This window comes from Sphaeramia orbicularis, chromosome 8, assembly GCF_902148855.1.
Source record: "Sphaeramia orbicularis chromosome 8, fSphaOr1.1, whole genome shotgun sequence".
Classification (NCBI taxonomy): Eukaryota; Metazoa; Chordata; class Actinopteri; order Kurtiformes; family Apogonidae; genus Sphaeramia; species Sphaeramia orbicularis.
Window position 1 is genome coordinate 41698845 of NC_043964.1, and position 25210 is coordinate 41724054.

At 37.2% G+C, this 25210-nt stretch overlaps 2 protein-coding genes across 2 annotated transcripts; both read left to right on the plus strand.

Annotated features, from left to right (window-relative positions):
• The first annotated feature begins 233 nt into the window (after positions 1 to 233).
• Positions 234 to 14958, plus strand: LOC115423345 (aconitate hydratase, mitochondrial). The gene is made up of 18 exons (XM_030140088.1): positions 234 to 292; positions 1915 to 2057; positions 3621 to 3879; positions 4708 to 4800; positions 4905 to 5063; positions 5180 to 5330; positions 5485 to 5589; positions 5678 to 5769; positions 6238 to 6343; positions 6718 to 6875; positions 6991 to 7064; positions 7661 to 7772; positions 7868 to 8050; positions 8151 to 8246; positions 8339 to 8530; positions 8710 to 8842; positions 9382 to 9503; positions 11038 to 14958. The coding sequence occupies exons 1-18, from the start codon at positions 257 to 259 to the stop codon at positions 11167 to 11169; spliced, it is 2346 nt and encodes a 781-aa protein (XP_029995948.1). The 5' UTR covers positions 234 to 256; the 3' UTR covers positions 11170 to 14958.
• Positions 14959 to 16228: 1270 nt separating this feature from the next.
• On the plus strand, positions 16229 to 24806 carry polr3h (polymerase (RNA) III (DNA directed) polypeptide H). Its single transcript, XM_030140089.1, has 6 exons — positions 16229 to 16546; positions 18583 to 18679; positions 18793 to 18879; positions 22262 to 22325; positions 22430 to 22664; positions 24284 to 24806. The coding sequence occupies exons 1-6, from the start codon at positions 16436 to 16438 to the stop codon at positions 24332 to 24334; spliced, it is 645 nt and encodes a 214-aa protein (XP_029995949.1). The 5' UTR covers positions 16229 to 16435; the 3' UTR covers positions 24335 to 24806.
• Positions 24807 to 25210: the final 404 nt, after the last annotated feature.

The following is a 25210-nucleotide window of genomic DNA, read 5'->3' on the forward strand; positions in this document are numbered from 1 at the left end:
AATATGTTTATTTTTGAGGAAAAAAAAATACATATAACAGGTGATTTAAAAAAAATAATTGGAAAACACCTACGGAAATATAACTGCCCCCCCCCCAACATAATAATAATAATAATAATAATAATAATAATAATAATAATAATAATAATAATAATAATAATAATAATAATGATGTTTGTTTAATGATTGAAAATAACGGGATTTCAACACCTGTGACATCACATCAGTGCGACACTCATCTTTGTCAGTGAACAAAATGGCGTCTTACTGTTTGACTGTCAGTAGGCTTCGGGTAAGAAAACGGTATTTACATTCCATAGAGTTTTGAATTGCAATACTGTTGGGCACATATGTATGAGCAGATGTGTTATAGATCTAGTTCATCCGCTGCCATTAGTGCTTGTTGATTTACAGTAGCGACATTTGCACCGAGGTGCTGCCAGACAGGTCACCGTGTCCCGATTTGACTCCTAACAGCAATTCATTGAGACAGCTATAATGAACGTCCCGCCTGACTGCAAAGAATATTAAACCTTATTATCATCTTTAACACCGTTAATTTCAACCATTGGCTACTCAATTGTGGCTAATAATGGTCTCCAGTGCTTTGAATTTAGCAAGGTGATCGCAAGGTTACAAGTTTTTATGAAAGCTCAAACGCTTATAGCGAAGCGGGGGTGTTTGCTTATGCTCTCCTCTCAGTAGTTTAGGTTTCTGGTACATTTATGTTTTTAACAAGCATTAAAACTCACTCCTAAATTATCCTCTTGCTGACAGCGGGCTGAGCTCTGATCTGTGTTCGTCATTTTATTTTCCAAATTTTAAAACTAAGACTGAGATCCTTATATCACCACGTTTGTGAGCATCCTAAATATGACTTCTAAAATCCTAAACTGATTCTATTTGATTACTTTAAGACACTAAGTGTTCACTAAAACGAAAGCTGCTAAATCTCTCTCTAGTCACGTGATTCGCCAACTGTGATTTATTTAGAGTGCACATTTGGTTTAATGTCCGTGAACACACCTAATATTCACACTTAAATCATTTATCATTTCATAGTTGTGATTGTGATCAACAGCATTCTTTCCTTAAATTATGTCATAACTTCTGTCTTTAAATCTTTATTAGCGAGCATGTCTTTAAATGCATCTCTTATACTCAAAACACACTCATACAAAGATGGTGCGGTTTGGGTACACATTTTAGTAGATAGATACTGCATGTGTGTCTGCCTTGTTCTCATACATGGTCCGCAGTATGTGAGACTGTGAAATCGTGCTGCAATATGAGCTGTATAAACCTTCACCCAGATATTTTTGAGCACAGTGATTTTCTGCTGAATATGAATGCTAAGGGATGAATATGACATAGAGTGGGTGGTTTAATGATTTCCCTCCTATATGACAGGATTTGTCATCAGCATAGCAGTTTTAAACCCAATCCATTAATGGCTTATGTTCAGTTAATCCAAAAGTAGCAAAACTGTGAAGCACAGCCTTAATTTTTATTTGAATCAGATAAATCTGGATTTGGATCTGATTTTTATTATGAATCAGATCCAAACCAGTTCAGTTAAAAAAAAGGTTAAATTTTATCAGGGAGTGTTTGTTCAAATTTATACTGGTTCAGTGCTGTATGTGAGAAGTGGATTGTAGTGTTATATGTAAAATACGAGGATTAGCAATTATTATTATTAATAAGCATATATTTATCTTTTCTGAACTTGGATTTTAGAGAGCAGAATATTTTTATTTATATAACTATCATGTTCTTGGGCATGTGAGAGCATTTTTTTCATTTTTTTAATTGTATTGCCTGCCTCTCCATGGTTATTGTATAACTCTCAGTCTATAATAACACTATGTTTATGGCATTACTTCTCTAAATTGTCATCTATTTCCTCTGATCTAGCTCGCCCTTGGAACCGGGGCGAGGCGATTTCATGTCTCTGCAGCCTTCAGTGCCAAGGCCAAGGTGGCAATGAGCCGCTTTGAGCCTGGCTCCAGTATTAACTATGAGAAGATGCACGAGAACATCAACATAGTACGCAAGAGGTCAGTAGCTGCCCTTTCATAAAAACACATGCACATACACAAGGCCCTTGCTGATTACATTTTGGCTAAGGAGGAATGGCTGGTGTTTATTACAGCTGCACTGTAGATCGTGTGACATTTACAGTGTTGACATGTGAGGGAAAGGAAGGAAAGGTCATGGACCTAACTTTAGATGGATGGTGTTCCCCAGTTTCTAAACTGAGCATATGCTTTAAAACAGGAATAGGAAAGGCATTTTGTTTAGCTGTCTCAGTATTCTTAGAAGCCAGCTTTACCTTGGGTCATTTCATGTCACCTAGCTGGGACTCAGAGCTTTCTCAGTTCATGTTAGGAATTTTCTTTAAAAAACATTCATGTGAAGAATTTGAAAAATCTGTGTACTGCCTCCCATGTGCTATGCATCCTAAATTTCAAAAGAAGCATTTTTTATTTAAAGGGGTTCTATGTAGTAATAATATTCCAAACTCTCAACAGCAGGCAAAAGTCGCTTACGAGAAAGAATTTAGGGTTACCAAAACCACCAACAAGTCAGTGCTATGCATTTACAGACCATATCACTCACTAAATAAACTATAAAACTCATTGTTTACACATCTGTATTATGGGACCATCAAGTGTTCTCTTTTAAAGAAATGTCCATATCCTGCTATTTTGACAGGTACTCAAATGTATTAGATTGTACAGAGATGAGAGTTGACACTTGTTCAAAATAACACTGTCTCTTATAATCTTCATGTAGGTTACTGCATCAGCTAATAGTTTACATTATAACTCTGTTAGTCTTGCTCTGTTTAGAAAACGGCCACAGTAAAACCACAAATCGCCTTTGTTTTCTCTGCAGTTTGTCTTGTCAACAGCTGCTCTAAAAATCTGTTTGGAATCATCCAAACAAGGTCAGAACTGTCAAAGTTTAGTCTGGAGAGTGGATCAACACACGGTAAACTTAGCAAAAATAATATTATCACATAATAGCTTTATGCCTCCCTAAGTTTCATAATCAAACTCTCCCATGTAGAAAAAAAGCTGTGATTTCAACATCAAACTCCATTTTTTTCACTTAGAGCTCACTGGTGAAAACAACAGTGCTTTTAGATTTTATCACTTTGTCACTTTTTTTTTTTAAATTCTAAATGTTGTTTCCTAGTGGTTCTCATCTGATCTCCTTGGTCGAAGTCCCTGTAGCATTAGTTGTCCCCACCATGGGAGACTGGCAGATTAACTCAGTAGTCCCTCTAGTGGTCACATAAATCTACAGGACTGTCAGTGTTAATAAATCCAGTTCATATCTCTACAATCCCCACTACATTGGCATGTTTGGCACAACTTCATAGCTCTGTATTGTAAACACTCTAATGACAATTGAGGTCTTTCTTTTAAGATTTGAAGGTAGAAATACGACACATAGCTCCTTAAAGGTTTAAAAATAAGTTTTTACATGAATTTTGAACTGCATCTCTGTTGGTTTGTATGGAATGACCCCTTTACCAAACATGTGCCTTACATTTTTAGATGGAAATTATATTTGATGGCACTGAAGGATAGCACCATTTTTTTTTTTACCAGGCTCAACAGACCTCTTACCCTGTCAGAGAAAATTGTGTACGGCCACCTGGATGATCCAGTGGGGCAGGAGATTGACCGTGGCCGAACCTACCTACGACTGCGCCCAGACCGTGTGGCTATGCAGGATGCCACAGCTCAGATGGCAATGCTTCAGTTCATCAGCAGTGGTCTGCCCAAGGTGGCTGTTCCGTCCACCATCCACTGTGATCACCTGATTGAGGCTCAGATTGGAGGAGCTCAGGACCTACAGAGAGCTAAGGTGAGGCTGAAAGAAATTGAACTTGGATTGGGGTTAATTGAATCATCCACGTCAAATTATACCTGAGGAAATAAAGAAAGGAGGATGGTACAATTGAGCGATTGTTTGAAATATGAAAAAAAAGAGATGTATGCAAATAAGGTAGAAACTGGTACACTTTTTAAGGTACATTCATTCAGTGCAAGTTGTCAATGTTTTTGCCTAATTGGATGGATCTACACACATGCATATAATGATAATATTATCAGAGTTAGAGTTAATTTGGAAATTTTCATTAGTTCAGTCAGGTTTCTGATTTCACCGTAATTCTGGTTCATTTTGAGGACTTGATTTGTTTTAGTTTAGTTTTTATTGGACTTTAGTTTTCAAGGTATACTATAGAAAGCCTTGATTTATAGAAACTAAAAAAGGTGACAACTTATACCTATAACGATTGATTATTAAAAGTCCAATATTGTGCAAAGCCATTTTATTCATGTTAAAATTAACATTTGGTAATTTTGCCAGTAGCCATATTAATTTTTTGTTTATTGTTCTTTGCATATTTTGTCTTTTGAAAACTGTCTTTTTTTTTTTTTACTCAACTAATTCCAAAATTAGTTTTACTTTGCTAGTTTTTGTCTTAAGGTTAAAAAAAAGAAGTAATAATACAACAATTCTCTTAAAAGTAGGTCCAAAGTCTGACAGTTTGGTCAAATTGTGTGGTTCCTGAGGTCAGGTGAGAAACAGGTCTTGGCATTGTGCTACAGACAAGTTTGTTGTTGTTTAATGGTTGCATTGAAAACACCAACAGAGGTCCTAACTGCTCTTTAATTACCATTAACACAGGAAGTCAATCAGGAAGTATATAACTTCCTTGCAAGTGCTGGTGCTAAGTATGGAGTGGGCTTCTGGAAACCAGGCTCAGGGATCATTCATCAGGTACAGTACACTGATTTTGTATGCAGTCTCTGGGTGGTAACCATTTCAAATACTTCCCAGTAGGGACATGTAACACTGACTGTGAATGTCCTTTTTTTGTTCAGATCATCTTGGAGAACTATGCTTACCCTGGAGTCATGCTGATTGGCACAGACTCCCACACACCCAATGGTGGTGGTCTGGGCAGCATCTGTATTGGTGTAGGTGGAGCTGATGCTGTGGATGTCATGGCTGGGATCCCTTGGGAGCTTAAGTGTCCCAAAGTGAGTTCTTGGCATCATGTGATATGTTTTAAAAGTCCTTATTTTTCACATTTTCTATGTTTTGCCATTGATGTACTTGTTTCCCTATTACTTAAGACTGTGCTTTTTTCCATCAGGTGATTGGAGTGAGGCTGACAGGCACCTTGTCTGGCTGGACTTCTCCAAAAGACGTCATCCTGAAGGTGGCAGGCATTCTGACTGTAAAAGGTGGCACTGGGGCCATCGTGGAGTACCATGGACCTGGAGTTGATTCCATCTCCTGCACTGGTAAGGATGAGGTATACCAGAAGCCTTAATAAAATGTACAGTAAAAAAGATCAGTGACAGCTCAGACTACCATGTTTTGTTTGATTAAGAAGTTTCCTCAACTCTGGCTCATCATAATTCAATCTGAGGTAATTGTGGCGCTTAAATGTTGCAGGAATGGCCACTATCTGCAACATGGGTGCTGAGATTGGAGCAACCACTTCTGTTTTTCCATACAACCATCGCATGAGAACCTACCTGGAGAAAACTGGCCGTGCAGGTCCGTCTCCTGCTGTTGGTCTTGAACTTTCCCTGTTGTTTTTTTTCATATTCACTCAGTCTTTTTCTCTATCTTTGGTCCTTGATAGAAATTGCCTCTGTGGCTGACCAGTTTCAAGATGACTTGGTCCCAGATCCAGGGTGTGAATATGACCAAATCATTGAGATTAATCTGAGCGAGGTGAGTGCACATGGGTTTCCTCATGTTGGTGTTCCACATATTATTATTTTTGGCCCCACATACTAATTCTGTGCAGTGTGTACTGAATACTTATAGTGTATACTATTTTATCAATTTAAAATTAATAGCTATTGAGTAAAAGTTTTCTTTGGGTATTTTTAAGTGTTTTACTCTAACATGTTCATTTAGCTGATAAACTAGACTTGAAATTATTAGGGAACAACAGCTATAGTTAAATGTACTTTTCTTAAAACCTCAATGTCCTCGTGATTCCAATAGTTGCCTGACTTTTGTATGTCATGTGCTTAACGCAGTGTGTGAAAGCTTAAGTGCCTCTCAGTGTTTGTCATTTTAATCTTTCCAAATTTAGAAAGCTGAATTTAGAGCATAGCCAAATATGTTCCACATTACAATGACCCACAATATGACTGTCCTTCATCATGTCTACTTTCCATCCTCCTTATACAGTTGAAGCCCCACATCAACGGGCCGTTCACTCCTGACCTGGCCCACCCTGTGTCCGAGATTGGGGCTGTAGCTAAGAAGAGTGGCTGGCCTCTGGAGGTTAAAGTTGGTCAGTTAATGTGATTCATGATCATATTTCCCAACAATTTTTAATGCATGTAATGCTTTGTCTAGTGAAAATTGATACTTCTTACCATATTTAGTCAATAACGGCTAGGAACAGAAAGATCAAATTATACATAGCTATAGACTCACCAGAATGAGTACTACATACATGAAATATAAATCACTGACAGAATGAGTTGAGCCTTCTCCTTGTGGGACTAATAAAGGAATATCTTATCTAATGATTATAATGGTCATGATGCACAAGATGTGTATTTAAATATGGAGTACTTAAGTCTGCCACTGTTATCATATACTCAGATAATTCAGTCTCCTCTTTGTTCTCTTTCTTACAAACCTTTAACTTGTGTCTTGCAGGTTTGATTGGCAGCTGCACTAACTCAAGCTATGAGGACATGGGCAGAGCAGCCTCTTTGGCCAAACAGGCTCTAGATAAAGGCCTGAAGTGCAAGGCCCAGTTCACAGTCACCCCGGGCTCTGAACAGATCCGGGCCACAATTGAGAGGGATGGATATGTGAGTTTGAATTTCATGGCAAAAAAACAAAGTTATCATTTGTAGGTGAATTTTTGGTGTAATTTTCATATTAAGCAAATGCAGAAAATTGTTTTCTGTGTTGTTTCTCTATCAGGCCAAGATTTTGAGTGACGTTGGCGGAATCGTACTGGCAAATGCTTGTGGACCCTGCATCGGACAGTGGGACAGGTGCACAGCCCTTTTACAAAGTTTATGGATCTAGTGTGTATGATTTAGTGTGATCTAGTGGGAATCTTGCAGATTGCAACTCACTGAATACCCCTCCCTCACACCTTCAAAAAAATGATTTTCAACAGCTTTGATGACTCTAAGATGAGAATTTAGTCTTGACCAATAAAGATTCCAACAAATAGGGATAAATCATGGATAGATTCCCATGAAACGTCTTCAGGCACTACAACTGGACAGCACTCTGCAGCTTCACACAAAACAATTTAATCTTTTTATGTCAATGTACAGACTATTTGGAAAACTTCATACTGATCATCACTGATCATCAGAACTCTGCTCATTTTGAAAATCCAAATATGTTACACATGGATTGTGTGATTGCAGGCAAAAACACAAATTTACATATTAAGGCATATCATAATTTTGTTGGTACATGAACATATCTATCGACATTTTAAAGACATAAACAATAAAATCCCTTAGTTTTAGCTAATATAAACTGAATTATAAATGGTGGGGAATTCCTTAGTGCTGGATGTTAGATGAACTCATTAAAGTGACAAGCTCTGTCTTTTTTTTCTGATTTTCTTTAGGAAGGATGTGAAAAAAGGAGAGAAGAATACTATTGTCACTTCATTCAATAGAAACTTCACAGCCAGGAATGATGCAAACCCTGCTACTCATGCTTTTGTCACCTCTCCTGAGGTAAGAATCTTTGCTGTGATTTAAACATGAATGAGCACACAGATCTATACATATTTGACTGATACTGCACATTTAATTGCTGTTACTTAATGTAGATTGTCACAGCTCTGGCTCTCGCTGGAACTCTGAACTTTAACCCTGAGACTGACTACCTGACTGCTCCTAATGGAGAGAAGTTTAAGTTGGAGCCTCCCACCGGTGATGAGCTCCCATCCAGAGACTTCGACCCAGGGCAGGACACCTACCAGCACCCACCAGCCGAGAGCAGCTCAATAAAGGTAATTTCTGAGACTTTTTCACACCAATGTTTAATGTGTGTATTTGTGCTGAAAATATACAAAGAAACCTCTTTTCATTTCATCTTGATGTGTTTTCAAGGTGGATGTCAACCCCTCCAGCAACCGTTTGCAACTGCTGGAGCCTTTTGACAAATGGCATGGAGGAGATTTGACAAACATGAAGGTCCTCATCAAGGTGAGAAGTCCATGGGTTTTTCAGCACTAAGGGGAAGAAATCATAAGCCTGTTCCTAAGTCAGAGTAATGCTCGTATATAACTTGTATGCAGGTGAAGGGTAAGTGCACCACTGACCACATCAGTGCTGCTGGTCCCTGGCTGAAATTCCGTGGCCACTTGGACAACATCTCCAACAATCTGCTGATTGGAGCAGTCAACATTGAGAATGATGGTGTGAACAAGGTGAAGAATCAGCTGACAGGGGAGTATGGAGGTGTGCCTGACGTGGCCCGCCACTACAAGGTGAGTCTTACAAGGGCCAGCATCTTTCTGACTTAAGGGGCAAACAGAGGTTCTGTAGCTCTAGGTAAAAATCTGTGTCACATTTTTAATTCTCTAGCTCTATTTTTGTCATCTAAGGCCTCACCCTGAAAGCAGCATTTTCTTCCCCCTTGTTCCGTTTTTTTAATTGTGTAATTTAGGCCAATGGGGTGAACTGGGTGGTGGTTGGAGATGAGAACTACGGAGAAGGATCCAGCAGAGAGCATGCTGCCTTGGAGCCACGACACTTGGGAGGACGTGCCATCATCGTCAAGAGCTTTGCACGAATCCATGGTAAGTTTCACATCAGAAAATAGCATGAAAGCATCAGTCTGTGTGTTTTCTTAATCAAAGGGTTAGATATCACAGTAGCAGTATCTTAATTGCTTTAACTGGTTTTTAGAGTGGACTAATGAATATTGCTTAGAGAGTCTCCAACATGTAATTACAGTCCATTAGTGTCAGTGTTGTCATCTACAGGAGGACGTTGAAGGCCTTGATATACTTGTAGTTAAAAGGCTACTGGCTGTAAAAATATGTCTTTCATTTGTGAGAGAAATACAGTCAGTATTGTGACACAATATATAAAACTTTCAATGCTGTTTGTCCTTGCAGAAAAATGTCCAATGGCATGGATTCTGTGTAAACTGAGTATCTAATACATCAAGTAACATGCTCGATAACAACCAGATGCTAAAACTCAGATGTATTATTTTCCTTGACCTTGTATTTCAGGCAGAGAGCCCATCTCTGGTTACCTGATGGAAGTATGAGTCAGTATCTTGCTATTATATCTTCTTTTTCAATAAGAGAATCAATTTTCTTCCCCACAGAGACTAACCTGAAGAAACAGGGCCTGCTGCCCTTGACTTTTGCAGATCCCCACGACTACAACAAAATTCGCCCTGACGACAGCATTTCAATCACTGGACTCAAGTCATTTGCTCCTGGGAAGGTGAGTAATATTTTGTACAATGCAGTGATCTGGGTACAGCTGTGCATCTTTGGAGATAGATTATATTTACAGAGGGGAAGTTTTTACGCTGGCAGTGGACCATAATGAGACCTTATTTCAGAAACAATGTCTACATTGAGAGACAAATCATTTTTTAATCCCATTTGCAGGTCAAATAATTTATAATTTGTCATAAAAACTAATGAATTGTGAATTATTTGACCTGCAAAAATATGTTATTAGAACAACATATAAAACTTGTATTTGCAATATCATCCTAACTCTATGAGCCAAAGCCACTAAAACTTGCACGTTCTTGTTCTTACAGCACCGACTAATTCTCCTTTTACTCAGCTGCAGCTCTCAGATTGGTCAGAAATTTAGTTGTTTTTTTCCCTACCCTTTTGAATTTTCTTCTTTCCTATGGTCTGGAAGGCGATGACATGTAGTGAGTTGATGGCCCTTTGGTGTTGGTGATTTTGATATACAAGCCAAAAAAGTGACACACACAGTATTTTGTTGAATTACCTTTGATTGCACGATTTACTCTTTGTGGTATTGTTAATGCCACACAATGCGTATGCAATGTTATGATAAATGTTATATGTATTTCTGTCCAAGATCTTGTATTGATAATGGTGGAAAGTTTTCTTTATCACATCCCAAAGACTCTCACTGGGGTTCAGGTCTGGACTCTGCAGTGGCCAATCCATGCGTGAAAGTGATGTCGCATATTCCTTGAATCACTCTTTAACTCTTTGAGTCGTGTGAATCCTGGTATTGACATCTTGGAATATGTCAGTCATCCAGTATTTTGGGTTCAGCTGATCTCATTTTATAGCCAAATAACATTGCTGCACCTAGACCTGACCAACTGAATCAACCCCAGATCGTAACACCACAGGCTTGTACTTTAGGCACTATGCATGATGGGTAATGACTTTATCTACCTCTCCTCTCACCCTGATGCACCCATTACTCTGTGGCAATCTGGACTCATCAGACCACATGACCTTTTTCTATTGAAGCACAGTCTCATCTATATGCTCTCTATCAAACTGATGGGTGTTTGAGAAATGAGAAGGTCCTCATTGCATCAGTTAAGGTTAAAGAACTTGTTGCAGAAACATATTAATCACTGCAATAATTATCCAAAGGAAGGATCTTACATGTCTCCTGAGTTACATCCAGAGGTGACTTTTCCTCTGGGCCAAACAAAGTATATTGTTTGAGACATGAGATGAATGAATGACTGTTTCACAAAAAACTAAAAGCTACAGTCCTAGCTTACTGACAAGCTTTCATTTTTAACAGGCAAAATTATCTTTTCAATTAACAAACATCATGTGTAATTGATGGCACAATTCAATCAGAATCAAAACATTTTTTGTCTCTTGCCGTTGACTCACATTCATAATTTTTTTTTCATGATTGATATTGGAAGGGTTAAGACTTCACCTTTATAAGCACATATTCATTCTCCTGGTTGAAAGAATGCAAAGTGTGATTTGTTTACTTCCTTTTTCCCCTCCAGCCCCTGACAGCAGTAATCACACACATCAATGGCAGCCAGGAGTCCATCTCTTTAAACCACACCTTCAATGAGACGCAGATCGAGTGGTTCAAGGCTGGCTCTGCCCTCAACAGAATGAAAGAGCTGCAGTAACTGGAAGAGGAGGGAAGTGGGACCTAGAAGGAGCCGTGAAGGAGTCTTTGAGTGGGTAAAGAAGGAAGAACTATGGGCCTAGAGAGAAACTTTGCAAAGAGGGAGAGACAATGTGAATGAGAGATGGATGATATTAATTTTGTTTAAGGGCAGCTGTAATCATGCTCTCTTAAACAAAAGGTACACACACATACACACATCACACAAGGTCGCTGTGCAGATAAAAAGCGCACACACACACTGTACTTATACACGCATATGTAGATGCACAGACAGGATTACTACGAAAGCACTCTTGGTTGGCAGTTACACAAATGCACTCCAACAATTGCACATACCCACTACCCTCTCTGTGTAAAGCTTCTTGTAACCAGTGTCATCCATGGTGGCAGCAAATGAACTAGCAAGCTTATTTGGTGATTGATTTAACCCTGTAGTGTTTGTAGAGTGTGTTTGTCCAACCTGTTTGTGTGTGTCTTTATGACATTATAGTAGACGGAAGTATTAACACAACAGCATTATTTGTGATCAGCGCCACTGATTGGTTATTGTACATCACCTTTAAAACTGTATCTATCAATGCACACAAACCTGATTCAGACAATGAAATGAAGGTAGATAAAAAAAATGTCACGTCTAAAGTTGGTTAAGCACTGACGAGTTTGCAGCCTCTTGCTTTATTATCTCACTCCTTGCAATTCACTATAAGCCACTTAATACACGTGCCCTTTTTTCACCAACACACACCTAGTGCTAGTTCGCAGCTGATGCTAGTGTTAGTTTGAAAATGGTCCAAGTTGCAAACCTAAGAAATGGCTTTTCCTTTACACATCTCCACTTTCCCAGGAATGCTAGCACCAACCTCAGGCACAACTTCCTCGGGCTGGGAAGAATAAAATGTTCTACTAGCGATGAGGTTGGTCTTGTTGGTCATGAAAACCCTATCCCCTGCTCCTGTTGTATGCGGTTGTTGGCTTTAGACCTGCAAAGTCGTGATGCTCATCTAGAACCAGTTTTTCTGGCCGACAGCTAGTCAATGTCAAAACATGATGAACTGGTCCTGGATTAGACCCCAGCTCTGAACTGGTCCTTAAACTAGGCTTGGTGGAAAAGGGTTAAGGGGCGTCTTCATACCTCAATACGTCTACATTCTATATCTACCCCACTTCATTTTTTTTCTTCATTATACATCCTCTTAAGGCTTTGCCTCAATTTCCATCCAAATGGCCCCATAAGATGACTAAGTTGTTTAACTCACATGAATGTAGTTTTTCTCAACTGTCACCTCAAGTACATCTTTTTTCTGCAGGGTTTTCTGTTGAGATTACTGACTTGAACAGATGTCTCCCCAGTGTGGTTGACTGGATGCACACTGTAATGAAAGTACCAGGCTTACTTATTATTTACTGTAAGCAGTATCAGTAAAATCCCATCAGTCATGGTGCAGCTGCAGCCCACCCTGCTCTCAATCCATCCAAGATGTTATGATATCATTCTGCTGTTTTTGCACTTCTCATATTGTGCCTGTTGAGATTGTAGTTGACTCTGGTACTTTTGTCTGTTACTTTCCTAACGCTCTTCCCTCCCTCATTCATGCTCTCTTTTTTATTTACATTAAAACACTGCATGATGTGCAGACTGCCCTGTGGGGTCACCTGTCTCACCGTGCCACCGTTGTGTTTGCATTAGCTTTGCTAGGCTTTCCTTTCATCTGTGTTTTTTTCCTTTGTGTGTCGTGTAATGCATGATGGGTTTATCAGGTTAACATCGATATGTGTTTTGCATTGGTCTGTCCTCCTTTGCTACTCTTGCTTCTCTTTTGGCTTTCTCCAGGCTTGCTCATGCAATCCAAACCGCAACCTGATATGTTTTTTAAAATAGCCTGATCAAGTTGATGATGCGAGGCTGTAAAACTGCTCTGGTATAGGATTTAATGTAAATGCATAAGGTAAATATGCATTCAGATGTTGGCCCAATTTTTTTTCATGTTCTTGTTGATTATATATCATTTTCATCCCAGTTAAAACTACATGAATCAAGCTGTACAGATCTGTTGATCTTCCTGTTTGGGTGTCATGTTAACATAGTTTCTCTGTGTTTTTGCCCTAGCCCCCCCTCACCAAATTTCTTCTCACATTTGTCTGGAGCTGTCGGTGTGTCAAATTGCCTGGTGCAGTTGTAATGGGAGATGACAAGTTGTGTTTGTGTTTTTTACTCAGGTTGAGGTTTGGGTCCTCCATAGCATGGGAAAGCCTGCTGTGTTCTTACATGAAACTAACGCACAATCTAGTGTACAGGCATCTGTACACTAGCACTTTGTAGGCATAGGAAAGTAACTTTAGGTCTGCTTTACTGTTCTTCATTTTCTTGCCTCAGCTTACATTTATGTTATGCAATGTTTTAGAACTGACATACAACTTATTCATATGTGAGTTTTTAGATAGTAGAATGGCCATAAATGGTATAAATCAGAATCTTGCCACTGAAACTGTATGTTTATTTATTTTTGTGGGCTTTTGGATGTTTGAAGTCATTGTTGCTTAATTTTCTGTGGCCACACTGCTGGTCCTGTGAATCCGTCTTCATTCTGCTGTTGATATACTAACTCTTTGAATTAATATTTAAAGCCCCTGAAGTTAATCCCTATAATCTTAAAAGTCCAAACTTTGTGTAAATGATGTGATATAAAGCTGGACTTTGTATAGGGTTGTGTACATAAGAAACAAAGGAGATTATAGATCTGTATAAACAAAGAGGCAGCAAGAGGCATGTTGAGTGGTGCCTGTTGAGAAGAAAAAATGATTTGTGACCTTTTTATAAATGTGATGTTCCGATAGTACAAAATAGGTTCCCCTTTGTGTCGTACATAATTAAGTAATAGAAGTAGATAATGGTTTCACAAACTGTGGACTTAAAGTTAAATTAAAGCACAGATTTAACTGTTGGTTCCTGTTGGATTTTGACCTTGAAAATGTTTATTTTAAGAAAAAAGACTAAGCGTTTTAGTTTTTTGGTCCTTTTTAAACTATTTTTAGATGCATATAAGATTTACATTTTGGACAAAGAGTAAATTATTCCTCATTGTTATATATATATTTAACTGCAGCAAATATACAAAAATATTTCTTTTGCCCTTATCAACTTCATCACTTTCATTAAACACTCCTCATCAGTTTATCTGCCAAAGATGCCTAATGAAAGTACTGGTGTGTGAACAATGGGTATCCATGAGATGCATTTGAAAACAAGATTTTCATGTCCATAATCATTTCATTGATATGCAGGTTGTTGTCTCCTTCATCAGTGTCAGTAAATTGTCTTCAAATATATGAATTAATTTTGATTATTCTCTTTCCTCTGTCTGCACTTTTCACACAGCCATTTTACTTTGATGTAACAGGAAATAATTTTGTTCACTAGTTCAGGTCTTTGAAATGTAAAAGTGTTACTCATGAAGTGACAAATGAAACATTTTCCTTTGAAAGCATTGTGTGGTGGCATGCCCATTGTGTAGTTTTGTACTCAGGTTCACTCTGTTTGATCAGGCTTCTCTGATGTGTTTGGAGTAGTTCAACAAGCTTCATTTGCTCAGATGCAGCAAATCAAAGTGAAATGCTAACATGTTTTTCATAGTGATGATTCCCTTCACACTCCTGTTTTAATGTAATACTTGATTTTGACAAAAGCAAATGGTTTAAAATGCTTGCAGTTTTGTAGCTCGAATGATTCAAAATATGCTAACATGTACATTTAAACGGTATATTAATAAAGACTCATTTCTGAAGTGGACCATTTGTGTTTTTATTTGCTTAATGGAGTCAATGTCAGTTCAGTTGTGACTGCTTTCAAGAGCTCCTGGTTCGATTATTAACTCTGCTTACATACATACTGTATATCATATAATCAGAGTTGGAAGAAGTACTCAGATCCTCAACTGAAGTATCAATTCTGCAGTTCAGTTTCCAAATACTTAAGTAAAACACTTGCAGGTACATGTGTTTATTATATTAGTCTGAATTTAAAAGTTAGATTAGAAGTTATATTTGTAAAATGTTCTGTAAAATACTAAAAGTAAACATGCACAGTATGACTTGTTTGATTCTATTTATATTATAGTCTGTTTTGTGGGAACACCTTAAAGCAGTGGTTATTGAATATTATTAGAAGTTCTGCATCATATCAGATAAACATTTAATTTTTTATTTTAAAGGAACTCAGTATCTAACAGCTTTTGTATTCACACTGAAAATTACAAACGCAAAGAATTGCACAGTACTATAGTTAAATTGTGATCTTGTATTTTTGCTCGTTTTATTCTTTTACTATTTTTTTAATACCTATAGCTGTCATGGTTTTCATTTTATTTTCGTTCCTATTGGTTTTCTTGAGAGTTTTCTGTACCTACTGTATCGGTCTATGACAGTGTTTTTCAACCTTGGGGTCGAGACCCCATGTGGGGTCGCCTGAAATTTCTAGTAACTGATTAAAAAAAAAACTTACTAATAAAAAAATTATGGCGAGTTGAAAGAGGCAATCACAATACATAAAAGACATGACAAACTCTGAAGCTGAAACTGAAGCACTGTGGTACTTTTTATCTTTCAAATGTTCATTGTGGCCAGTTTAAGATGCTGCAGCCTAGCTCTTTAGCTCTGCAGTTTTTGTTTGTTCAGTACTAATTTGCAGCCTTGTAAATATAAGCTGGACTGACTGTACATATCCTGACCAAGGAAAATAAAATTCTTACTTAATGCAGTAATCTACACCTGGCTTTTCTGCCTCTGTCCATAATAGTGTACATTATATAGACTAAATGTCATCTAAAATTAACGATTATTTGCAACATAGTATAGCAAACTATTACATGATCAAAAACAAATTAATTTTAGCAAAAAAATGTCTCCGTTTTGAATGTCTTGGGTCGCCAGAAATTTGATAATGTTAAAATGGGGTCATGAGACAAAAAAGGTTGAAAACCACTGGTCTATGAAGTGTTTCTACACTGCTGTAATAAGTGTGCACTGTCCCTTTAAGTGTTGCGACATGTCGTAAACCACATTGTCGCAAATGTTCACGCGGCTACAACATGTATAGTTCAGACTTATAACTCACCAATTCCTTGATCTTATTCAAAATTATTTGTAAAGAGCTGTTAATGTTTTTGGACCCTTGAAAAGGTCTCCAGCAGGAGATGTCGTCCTGGTAAAACGGCCTGTGGTCTGACTACAGGCTCAGCTCGGTTGTTGGATAGTGTCGTCGCTGCATCATGTTTGTGCTGGTGGAGATGGTGGATACTGTGAGGATCCCTCCGTGGAACTTCCAGAGACGACTCAACGAGGCCATAGCAGAGGAACTAAACAAGAAGCTGGCCAATAAGGTGAGTGTGTCTATCCCAGTCTCAGTGTAGTCATTTAGACGATAAAAATAAGGGAGCAAAACCCCTTAGACTTGTCAACTGATCATGACTAAAATAAATCAGTATACTTTATACATTTTGTAACACAGCACAAAAGCACTCAGAACCTAAACAAATATTCATATCCTTTAATTAAAAGTACCTGTAACTTAGTATCTATTTCAATACCTTGTTAAACGTAGCTGGAGTAAAAGTATGTACATGTCATCAACAAAATATACTTTGGCAAAGTGTTCCCTTTCAGTGTTAGGGTTATTTAGGTTTTAATTCCTCTGATTGCAGCAGTAATGTGTATGATAAATTTTACTGTTGAATATGATGAAAGTCGAGCTCGTTTGACATTGCTCATGTACTGTTAGTTGTTTAATCAGTAATGCTCTTTATTCTATGAGATCATCGTCTTTACAAACTGTAAAAAAACAGCTTTTCATGAGGTCAAAATAAGTCTTGATTTCATCTTGGTATTAATCCTGCATAAGTATTTTCCAACTAATACAGAGTATAACAGTTTATTTAGTGAGAAGGAAGAGAATTGTCTCATCCCCTAAAAGAACCCTTCATCCTTCAGCTCATCCTAAATGTTATAAGTCAGTACGTTTGCAGATATGTAAATTTCACTGACCGAAACAGTATGAACATTTGTAGAAATAAAACACAAATATTGACACAATTTTATGAAGATTTTTTGAACTAAATTACTTGATTATAAATATTATATTATCATAATATTATATATTCATTATATATTGTAAATTATATATTATATATTCATTCACTAGATTTCCTTAGCTGATTAGTCTATAAGTGTTTCATTGACTTCATTCTGCTCGTATGTTATCCATATACAAGGTGTCCACAAAGTCTCTTTACAATTTAAAAAATGTATTACCAAAGCAATAGATGAGATATGCTCTACTAGGGATTATCAAAGTTTTTAATCACATTGTGGGATCATCTGAATATGTGGCAGCACAAAGGGATGACCTTCAACCAACTATCATTTTCCAGCAAGATGGTGCACGACCTGGGGACTGCATGTTGGTGGGTTCCTAAATCAAACATTTCCAGTCCAGTAGATTGGAAGGGATGGACCAATTCCCTGGCCACCTCATTCACCAGATTCTAATCTTCTTTCTTTTAATGGGGTTATGTTAAAGATATTGTGTATCGAACAAAAATACGGGACATCAACCACCTGAAGCAAAAAATCAAGCAAAAGACCACTGATGCCATCGGCACCATTGATGAGGCTATGCTTCAGCCAAGATGGCAAGAAACTGAGTACCATCTAGATTAGCTTTGTGCAAGTAATGGTGCTCCCACAGAGGTGTATTAAATGAGGCAAAAAAACCTTCAATATCTACTTTTCATTTTTTTAAATAATTTCCACAGATTTGTCTATTCATTTGGTTTTGTAATAAATTTGTTAAATTATGAAGAGACTTTATGGACACCCTGTATTATCTATGAGGAAGAAGAGGAGTATTTTGAACAGAAGAAACTGTCAGCAAAATAATGGAGTGAGACTTTTGACGACTTTAGTTCTACAAAGTATTGTGTTATTATGATAATAAATAAAAAAACAAAACAAAACAAAAAAAACATGTTCATACAAAGAAAGGTTTTTGACTGAAATTGTACATTGCTGTATCAACTTAATTTTCCCCTTTAGCTTCCTTTGTATTTTTTAGGCACAAAAATTGTTTACCAACTTACTATTATTATTATTATTATTGTTATTATTATTATTATTATTGCAACGCATTGACAATGAAAAATGTAATAAATGCACTAACTTACTATAAAAAGTAAGCTTCAGAACACAGCCACATATATTAGCTTAGCTTTAATCATTTCACCATGGTGTGAGTACACTTTTGTATTTATATGTGGCAAACTGGTCACATTAATTGAACTTCTGTTGTTCTGTTGTACAATTCTGGAAAACTGTAATTTCAGCATTGTTTACACTTTTTAACCTGCTTTCAACTCCTCAGGTGGTCTATAATGTTGGCCTGTGCATCTGCTTATATGACATCACCAAACTGGAGGATTCCTACATATTCCCAGGAGATGGAGCCTCACATACTAAAGGTAAGTAGATGAGATAACTGTAATTTATCTCATACTCACTCTTATGGTCTTAGAACGTATATCACACTCCTCCGTGTTGATTTATTGCTGCTTCTCCTTTGTGTCTCTGGTAGTACATTTCAGATACGTTGTTTTTCACCCTTTCCTGGATGAGATCCTAGTCGGCAAGATCAAGTACTGCAGTCAAGAGGGAGTTCATGGTAACACTATCTTGGCCATTTTAAAGCCTTATAAATGTATCTTTGTGTTTCTTCTCAGTTTCATAAGAAAAATATGAGGAAGGAATAGAGGTATGCAATATGACTAAAGCCTCATCTCCCAATATTCATCATTTCATATTCAATTAATGATACATCTACATCACACTGTCTATAAATTAAATAGATAAACCACAAATGGAAAAAGTAGATGCAAACAAAATAAACATAGGCCTATATTATGACTCATATTAGTAGACTTTATGATATGATTCTTAGATTGGTGGCAACAGAAGTTAGTAGTGTTTGAGTCTTTTTCAGAAGAAATAGACATTTATAATTCACACACACACACACACACACACGCACACACACACACACACACACACACACACACACACACACACACACACACACACACACACTGTAAATACATAGATATGCAGTTCTAATATACACTACTTGATCAAAAAAGTCCCAACCTGGATTTAGTTCAGCAAATAGTTCAGGTTCTTCCATTGAATAATTACTGCAGTAATTAGTATGTTTCCGCTGCAACAAGTTCTTGAACCCTATCGGATGGAATAAGTAGCTTCGCATTTCTTAAACAACCATGTCAGAAGACATATCCCATCATCATGGAAAAGATGTTAAACTGTTAAAGAAAGTTAAAATTATTGGCCCACATCCAGCAAAGAAAGCAACTAAAGAGATTATTGAAACTCCTATAATTGTGTTCAAAACAACCTTTAAAGCCACTCATATTGAAATATTGAAATGATCGAAAGGTGAATGCATACATAATAAAAGTTAAACACAGTCCAACAGAATAAAATGTTTGGGATTTTATTTGGTCAGGATGTGTAAATATACACTATTTTTCTTATTTCAAACTAAAGTCTCATCATCCTGCTCTTTATTAAATTCTCCTATCTGCACTGGTTGCTGGTTGATTGCAGACAACAGTCTGAGTACGTGTGCAAACCAATGACACATAGTGCAGCCACTAAAAAAATGTGGAGGCAGATTGAGAGAAGAGTGGAGATAGTGATCCTTTTGTCACACTGACATAACTTTCAGGCCTATGTAATGTTTTACAGAAGTTCTCAGATGTCAGGAGTGATGATGTTAAAACTAAATTAATTATCAGACCTATTGCTAATGCTTCTAAACAGACGATGACAATTGATAATTGATGACATGTCACTAAAACCAAGGACATGTGCACTGATTTTAGACGTCACCACCCTGACCCTGTAAAAATGACAAGGCTCTTAAAACTGTAGAGTATTTGGGCACCATAAGTCAGCAGTGTCTGTTTTCATTTGCTGGTGCTCAATCTGAAACAGAAAAACTCATTAACTAGGATAACAAAAGCCAGCAGTAAAATCATTGGTATTCAGCAAAAATCTCTTTCAGAACTGTACAATAACCAGGTGTCGAAGGCAAAATCCATTGTGTCTGAATGTGTTCACCCTCTGCACTCTGAATGTAAGTTTTTTCCCTCTGGTTCCTGCCTCTGACAACCATGAGCCAAAACAAATAGATACAAATCCTCCTTCATACCCTCAACCATCTTTATGCACAGCTCTGTACAGCACAGGTAGCATTATCATTCATTTACATTTCATTTAAGTACATGTTTTTATTGCACCACCAATTTTTTTTATGCGATTGTCGTCTTGTGTCTCACTCTGTTATTGTTATTGTCAATATCGTTTGTTGTTTTTATTGCTACTAAAGCACAAACACTTGCCCCTTGGGGACGAGTCATGGTCTTGAATTGAGTTGAATTGATTTGAACTGAAAAAAGAAAAAAGTTTTTCTGAACAGTGGTCATGTCTGTCTACCAGTCATTTTGTTTCTTGAGAATAACTGCAAAAACCATTTAGTATTTTTCCACCAAACTTGCTGCTGTTTATTTGTGACCTGTTGAAGTGATACCCTTTGCTATTCTGGTTAACATACTTTGTGTCTGTTTGCCATCGTTTGGTTTCTGGTGTAATGGCAATTACATTTTCTATATATTTCTATATGTTGAGTGATTTAAAGGAGTGATATTTTGCTTTTCTAAATGGAATCATGCATTTTAAAACATTTCCCTGTGGTCTACATAAACTGTAAATGCTATGCTTAGGTCTGAATTCTTCATTAATAAAACTCCACAGGCTCATCTTCAACCCTATTTCTGAGTAATGACACGAGACAGGTCATTTTGAGCACTGGCCCTTTAAAACCAAATGACCCACTCCACATCCTCCCCCCTTCAGGTTGTTGATCGGGCTTTCTGTCCCCTTCAGCCACTTGTGTTCATTAATACAACCAACAACTGAACATTTTAGGTAATCGGCTCAAAGTTTGGACATATTTTCCAGTTTTTACAACAACTGCTGTTGAGGAAAAACAATTATGGTGTACTCGGAGAAGTGTTATTTGGAAGTCTTGACTTTATATGTGCAAATGTCATTACGTAACTAGTTATAGATGTAACAAATTAAGCAGGAATTAAAATGGGTTGTAGAAATCCACTTGATTTTTGCTGGAATGAATATAAAGATAGTTTTGCAGCACCTAGAGGGTTCAAATTGAAACTTTTTGAACTGTTAGGGTCCAAATACACAAATAAAGGTACCAAGAACTAATAAAAGAGGGTTTAGCAAAATATGACCCTTTTAAGGTGCCATTTTCTGATGCAACTTGACTCCTCTGCTGTCAGTGGGCAAAGGCAGCCACACTAAGCATCAGTAACAAGTACTGCAAGGGCCCACGGGCAGAAGTGAAAATCAGCTCCTGTGTTGGCCTCTTATCTGCTGCATAATTTAAAAAACCGTGGTAGTCTAGTCTGTGTCAGACTTTTTATACCCAAACCATGTCCATGCAGAATCAACAACCCCTATAATAGGTACCATCCTCTGTGTTTGTGTTGGTTGGTTTGTCCTTTTTGCATTCATGCCTCAGGGGAAAAGAAAAAAACATTGCTGAAATTGCAAAAAAAACCAAAAAAAAAAACCCATTGCAGTAAAGAGTGTGATTTGCAACCCAGCATAATAAATTATAGAGTATAATATGTGATAGGTGTCATGTTGTCAACATTGGAAGGATTAGGGCTGCAAATAATGAGTATGACAAACTATTCACTTACTTTTCATGTGGATTAATATAAAGTATGTCTTTGTACCCATCTTGCCATAAGTAGGTCAAAGTTATGCATGTAGATAAGTTGCTTTTTTTTAAAGTTATGATTTCATGGTAATGAGATCTGGGGTTTGTGCATTAAATCACAATTAAAACAGTCTGACCAGGGACTGAAGGCTCTCATGTGACCCTCACCAGACATCATACAGTAGTGTTACAGCTGTAAACACTGCAACCTTCTGTTTTACAGTGACCATGGGCTTCTTTGATGACATTCTTATTCCACCAGAGTCACTTCAGCAGCCTGCAAAGTTGTATCCTGACCTAGTTTTTGATGAAAATACCTACTGTTTGTACTGATTTAGGCTGTAATTTACATACTCCTGTGCTGTCGAGCCTTCTTTAACTGCAGCATCAGTGATGAAGCAGAACAGGTTTGGCTCTGGGAGTATGAGACAGATGAGGGTGCCCATGACCTCTACATGGACCAGGGAGAGGAGATCCGCTTTCGGGTGACAGATGAAGTCTTTGTGGACACGTCACCGACAGGCCCAGCCACTGCAACCGTGGACACGCCAGCGCAGCCTGGACAGTCAACAGCGCCACCAGCTGCGGCCAGTGTGGAGAAGAAGGAAGCACCATACACTCTGATTGTAAGAACACACTTTAATGTTATTTGTCAACTAAAAACATGATACTGAAGAAAGTACATTATAACCTCTGATCTACTTTTAAGCAGGTCTAATCAACTCACATACCCTACCACTGTTTAGCCACTAGAGAGCACTGAAACATTCAATTTTCTTGCAGTGTTTCAAAGGTTTTTGGTCATTATTAACTCACCTTCTTCTACAAGTTTATATTATGGCTTACATAACAAAAAACAAGTAAACTTTAACAAAGTCCATGGGATCATACAAAATCCTGAGGCTCTGATCCAAATAGTGTTTAAGTTTTGAAATTCATGTCTTGGGACCCATATTTTACCATGGTCATTAAGTTGTGACTTACTTGTCATACCAAGAAAATGTTTTTTTGTTTTTGTTTTTTCACTGGTTTGGGCTGAAATTTATTCTGAATCCATAAAGCTGCTGAAGAAAATATGCAACATTTAATGATGTAAATAGTGGTTCTTGAAATCTAATCAGTATTCATAAATAATTAACTCATCTAAAATGAAGAGTTGAAAATTAACATTGAAGCTGTGAAGTAGATTTGTTGAGCTACTAAACTAAAGTTACTATTTTGTCCAGATACACAGAGCAAACATTACAACCTGTAATTTCTAAGTTTCCAGGTGAAAAAGGGGCTCAGTAGGTATAGAGAAAACTGTTAAAATAACTGTTAGAAAAAATAAATGGTGTAAGAAAGTAACAGATTTAATTTTCAGTTTATACACTTGTAATAAATAGTAACACTTCACCATAAAAAAGAATTTCAGTAAAGTTAAAATGCTTCTAAGGAAAATATAATCAACAATAAAATTTACAAAAAGAACACTTCGATGCAATACTTACGAGGGCTGTTCAATAAGTTCATGGCCTCACCCAGAAATACTGGTTGTTATAATACAGGATGTTACATTCTTTCGTGATGGGATAGTGATGCTTGAACATCGATGGACCAAGTGCATTGCTGTAAATGGAGATTATGTTGAAAAATAAAATATAAATTATCAGTCTGTGTTGTTCTGTTCTGGGTGAGGCCATGAACTTATTGAACGGCCCTCGTAGATCTCTGTCATTTTTTATGCAGGGCCAAATAAGTTCTGGATTTTACACAGAGTTTCCTTGTGGAGATTTTTGGGAATTAAAGATTCTTCATTCACATTACAGATTATCTGCAGTCATTATTTTTTATTTCAGCAACAACTTGTGTATTTGCATGAATTCATTTTGCAGATGATGATTAGGCTTTTATAGATGTTTTGTACTAATTTCAACCCACTCCATTGAAAAATAACATGCAAACAGATAAACACATTTCAAGCTTTCATAAGTAGAAAAAGTATTTGGAGTTTAGAATTTTGCTCCTTGAATTTAGCATTTTCATATAATTCTTTGGAAAGAAATCCATGACAGGAAATGAACTACGAGGGTGAAGTGAGAAGGTGTGGAATTACCCCCTTAAAGAGATGGAGTAAAACATGCTTTACAACTACTGACATAAGTACTAAAATAACCATTTGTAGGTATAACTCTTGTGAGCACAAAATAAAATGACCTCATTTATCTGATTGCTAATTCTTTTTTTCTTATCTTTTCTTTTTCAGGGGACTATCTGTGAGCCGGGGCTGGGGCTGCTGTCATGGTGGAACAGTTGATTGCACATAGAAGAGGAGATTTGATCGTTATGAACTCAATAACCAAGAGGACCAAACGGCGAGACATGGGATTGCCTTAGAGACACTGAAGTCTGTTGTTTCAATACAGGACAGCAGGACAAGAGAAAAAAGCAGAGCTGTTTCCTGATCCAAGACACAGAGCGAGTAGAAGTGACTTATATAATCACTGTCCCACTGAGACTGACTGTGTTGTGAATACTGCCTCATGTTGATCATTTAGTTTGACTGTTGAACATGCACAGGCAGCAGCAGCTGACTTTAACCTATGTACACTTTCATATGTTGTTAGAAAACAAAGAAATAAAGCTGAGAGGCATTTTCCTTTCATATAAATGAACATGGGGGTCAGATTTGTCCTAATGAGACCTGACAGCAGCACTTGTGTCATTAAGATCTATGCAATGGTACAATAGTAACATTAAAATATTAAAACAATTAAAAAAAAAAAAAAGCAAGACCTGATGTCATTTGTGACTTTTTCATTTAATGTGATTAAAGTAAAAAGGGATTAGTGATCTGCCTTTAAATCCTGCATTTTGAAGGACAGTGAAGGGCGGTGTCCTGCTTGTTTATAACACATCTGCCCTTTGCTTTTATGGAAATGCTATCCGGATGAGTTTGCAGCTCACATGCACTTGTTTATTGTGCAATCACAAATGTAGTGGGCTGTTTCATGTGACAACTGCATGGCCACATGATATTTGTTTAGACTGTTAGACTTTTAATGCAAAAGTATATCTACACATATAGTGCATATAAAGAATAGATAAAGAAATAGAGAATATAATGGAAATAAACGTATATTTAGCTGCACTCGGGTCTCTTTAAGCTCTATAATTATTTGATATGTTTTAT

Excerpts from the sequence above, each read along its gene's own strand:
- LOC115423345 (XM_030140088.1), top strand. The coding sequence starts at position 257 with ATGGCGTCTTACTGTTTGACTGTCAGTAGGCTTCGG. Across the intron at positions 7,065-7,660 it reads TGCATCGGACAGTGGGACAG|GAAGGATGTGAAAAAAGGAG; the intron begins GTGCACAGCCCT and ends GATTTTCTTTAG. Across the intron at positions 7,773-7,867 it reads CTTTTGTCACCTCTCCTGAG|ATTGTCACAGCTCTGGCTCT; the intron begins GTAAGAATCTTT and ends TACTTAATGTAG.
- polr3h (XM_030140089.1), top strand. The coding sequence starts at position 16,436 with ATGTTTGTGCTGGTGGAGATGGTGGATACTGTGAGGATCCCTCCGTGG. Across the intron at positions 18,680-18,792 it reads TGGAGCCTCACATACTAAAG|TACATTTCAGATACGTTGTT; the intron begins GTAAGTAGATGA and ends TGTCTCTGGTAG. Across the intron at positions 22,326-22,429 it reads CTTCAGCAGCCTGCAAAGTT|TGATGAAGCAGAACAGGTTT; the intron begins GTATCCTGACCT and ends CTGCAGCATCAG.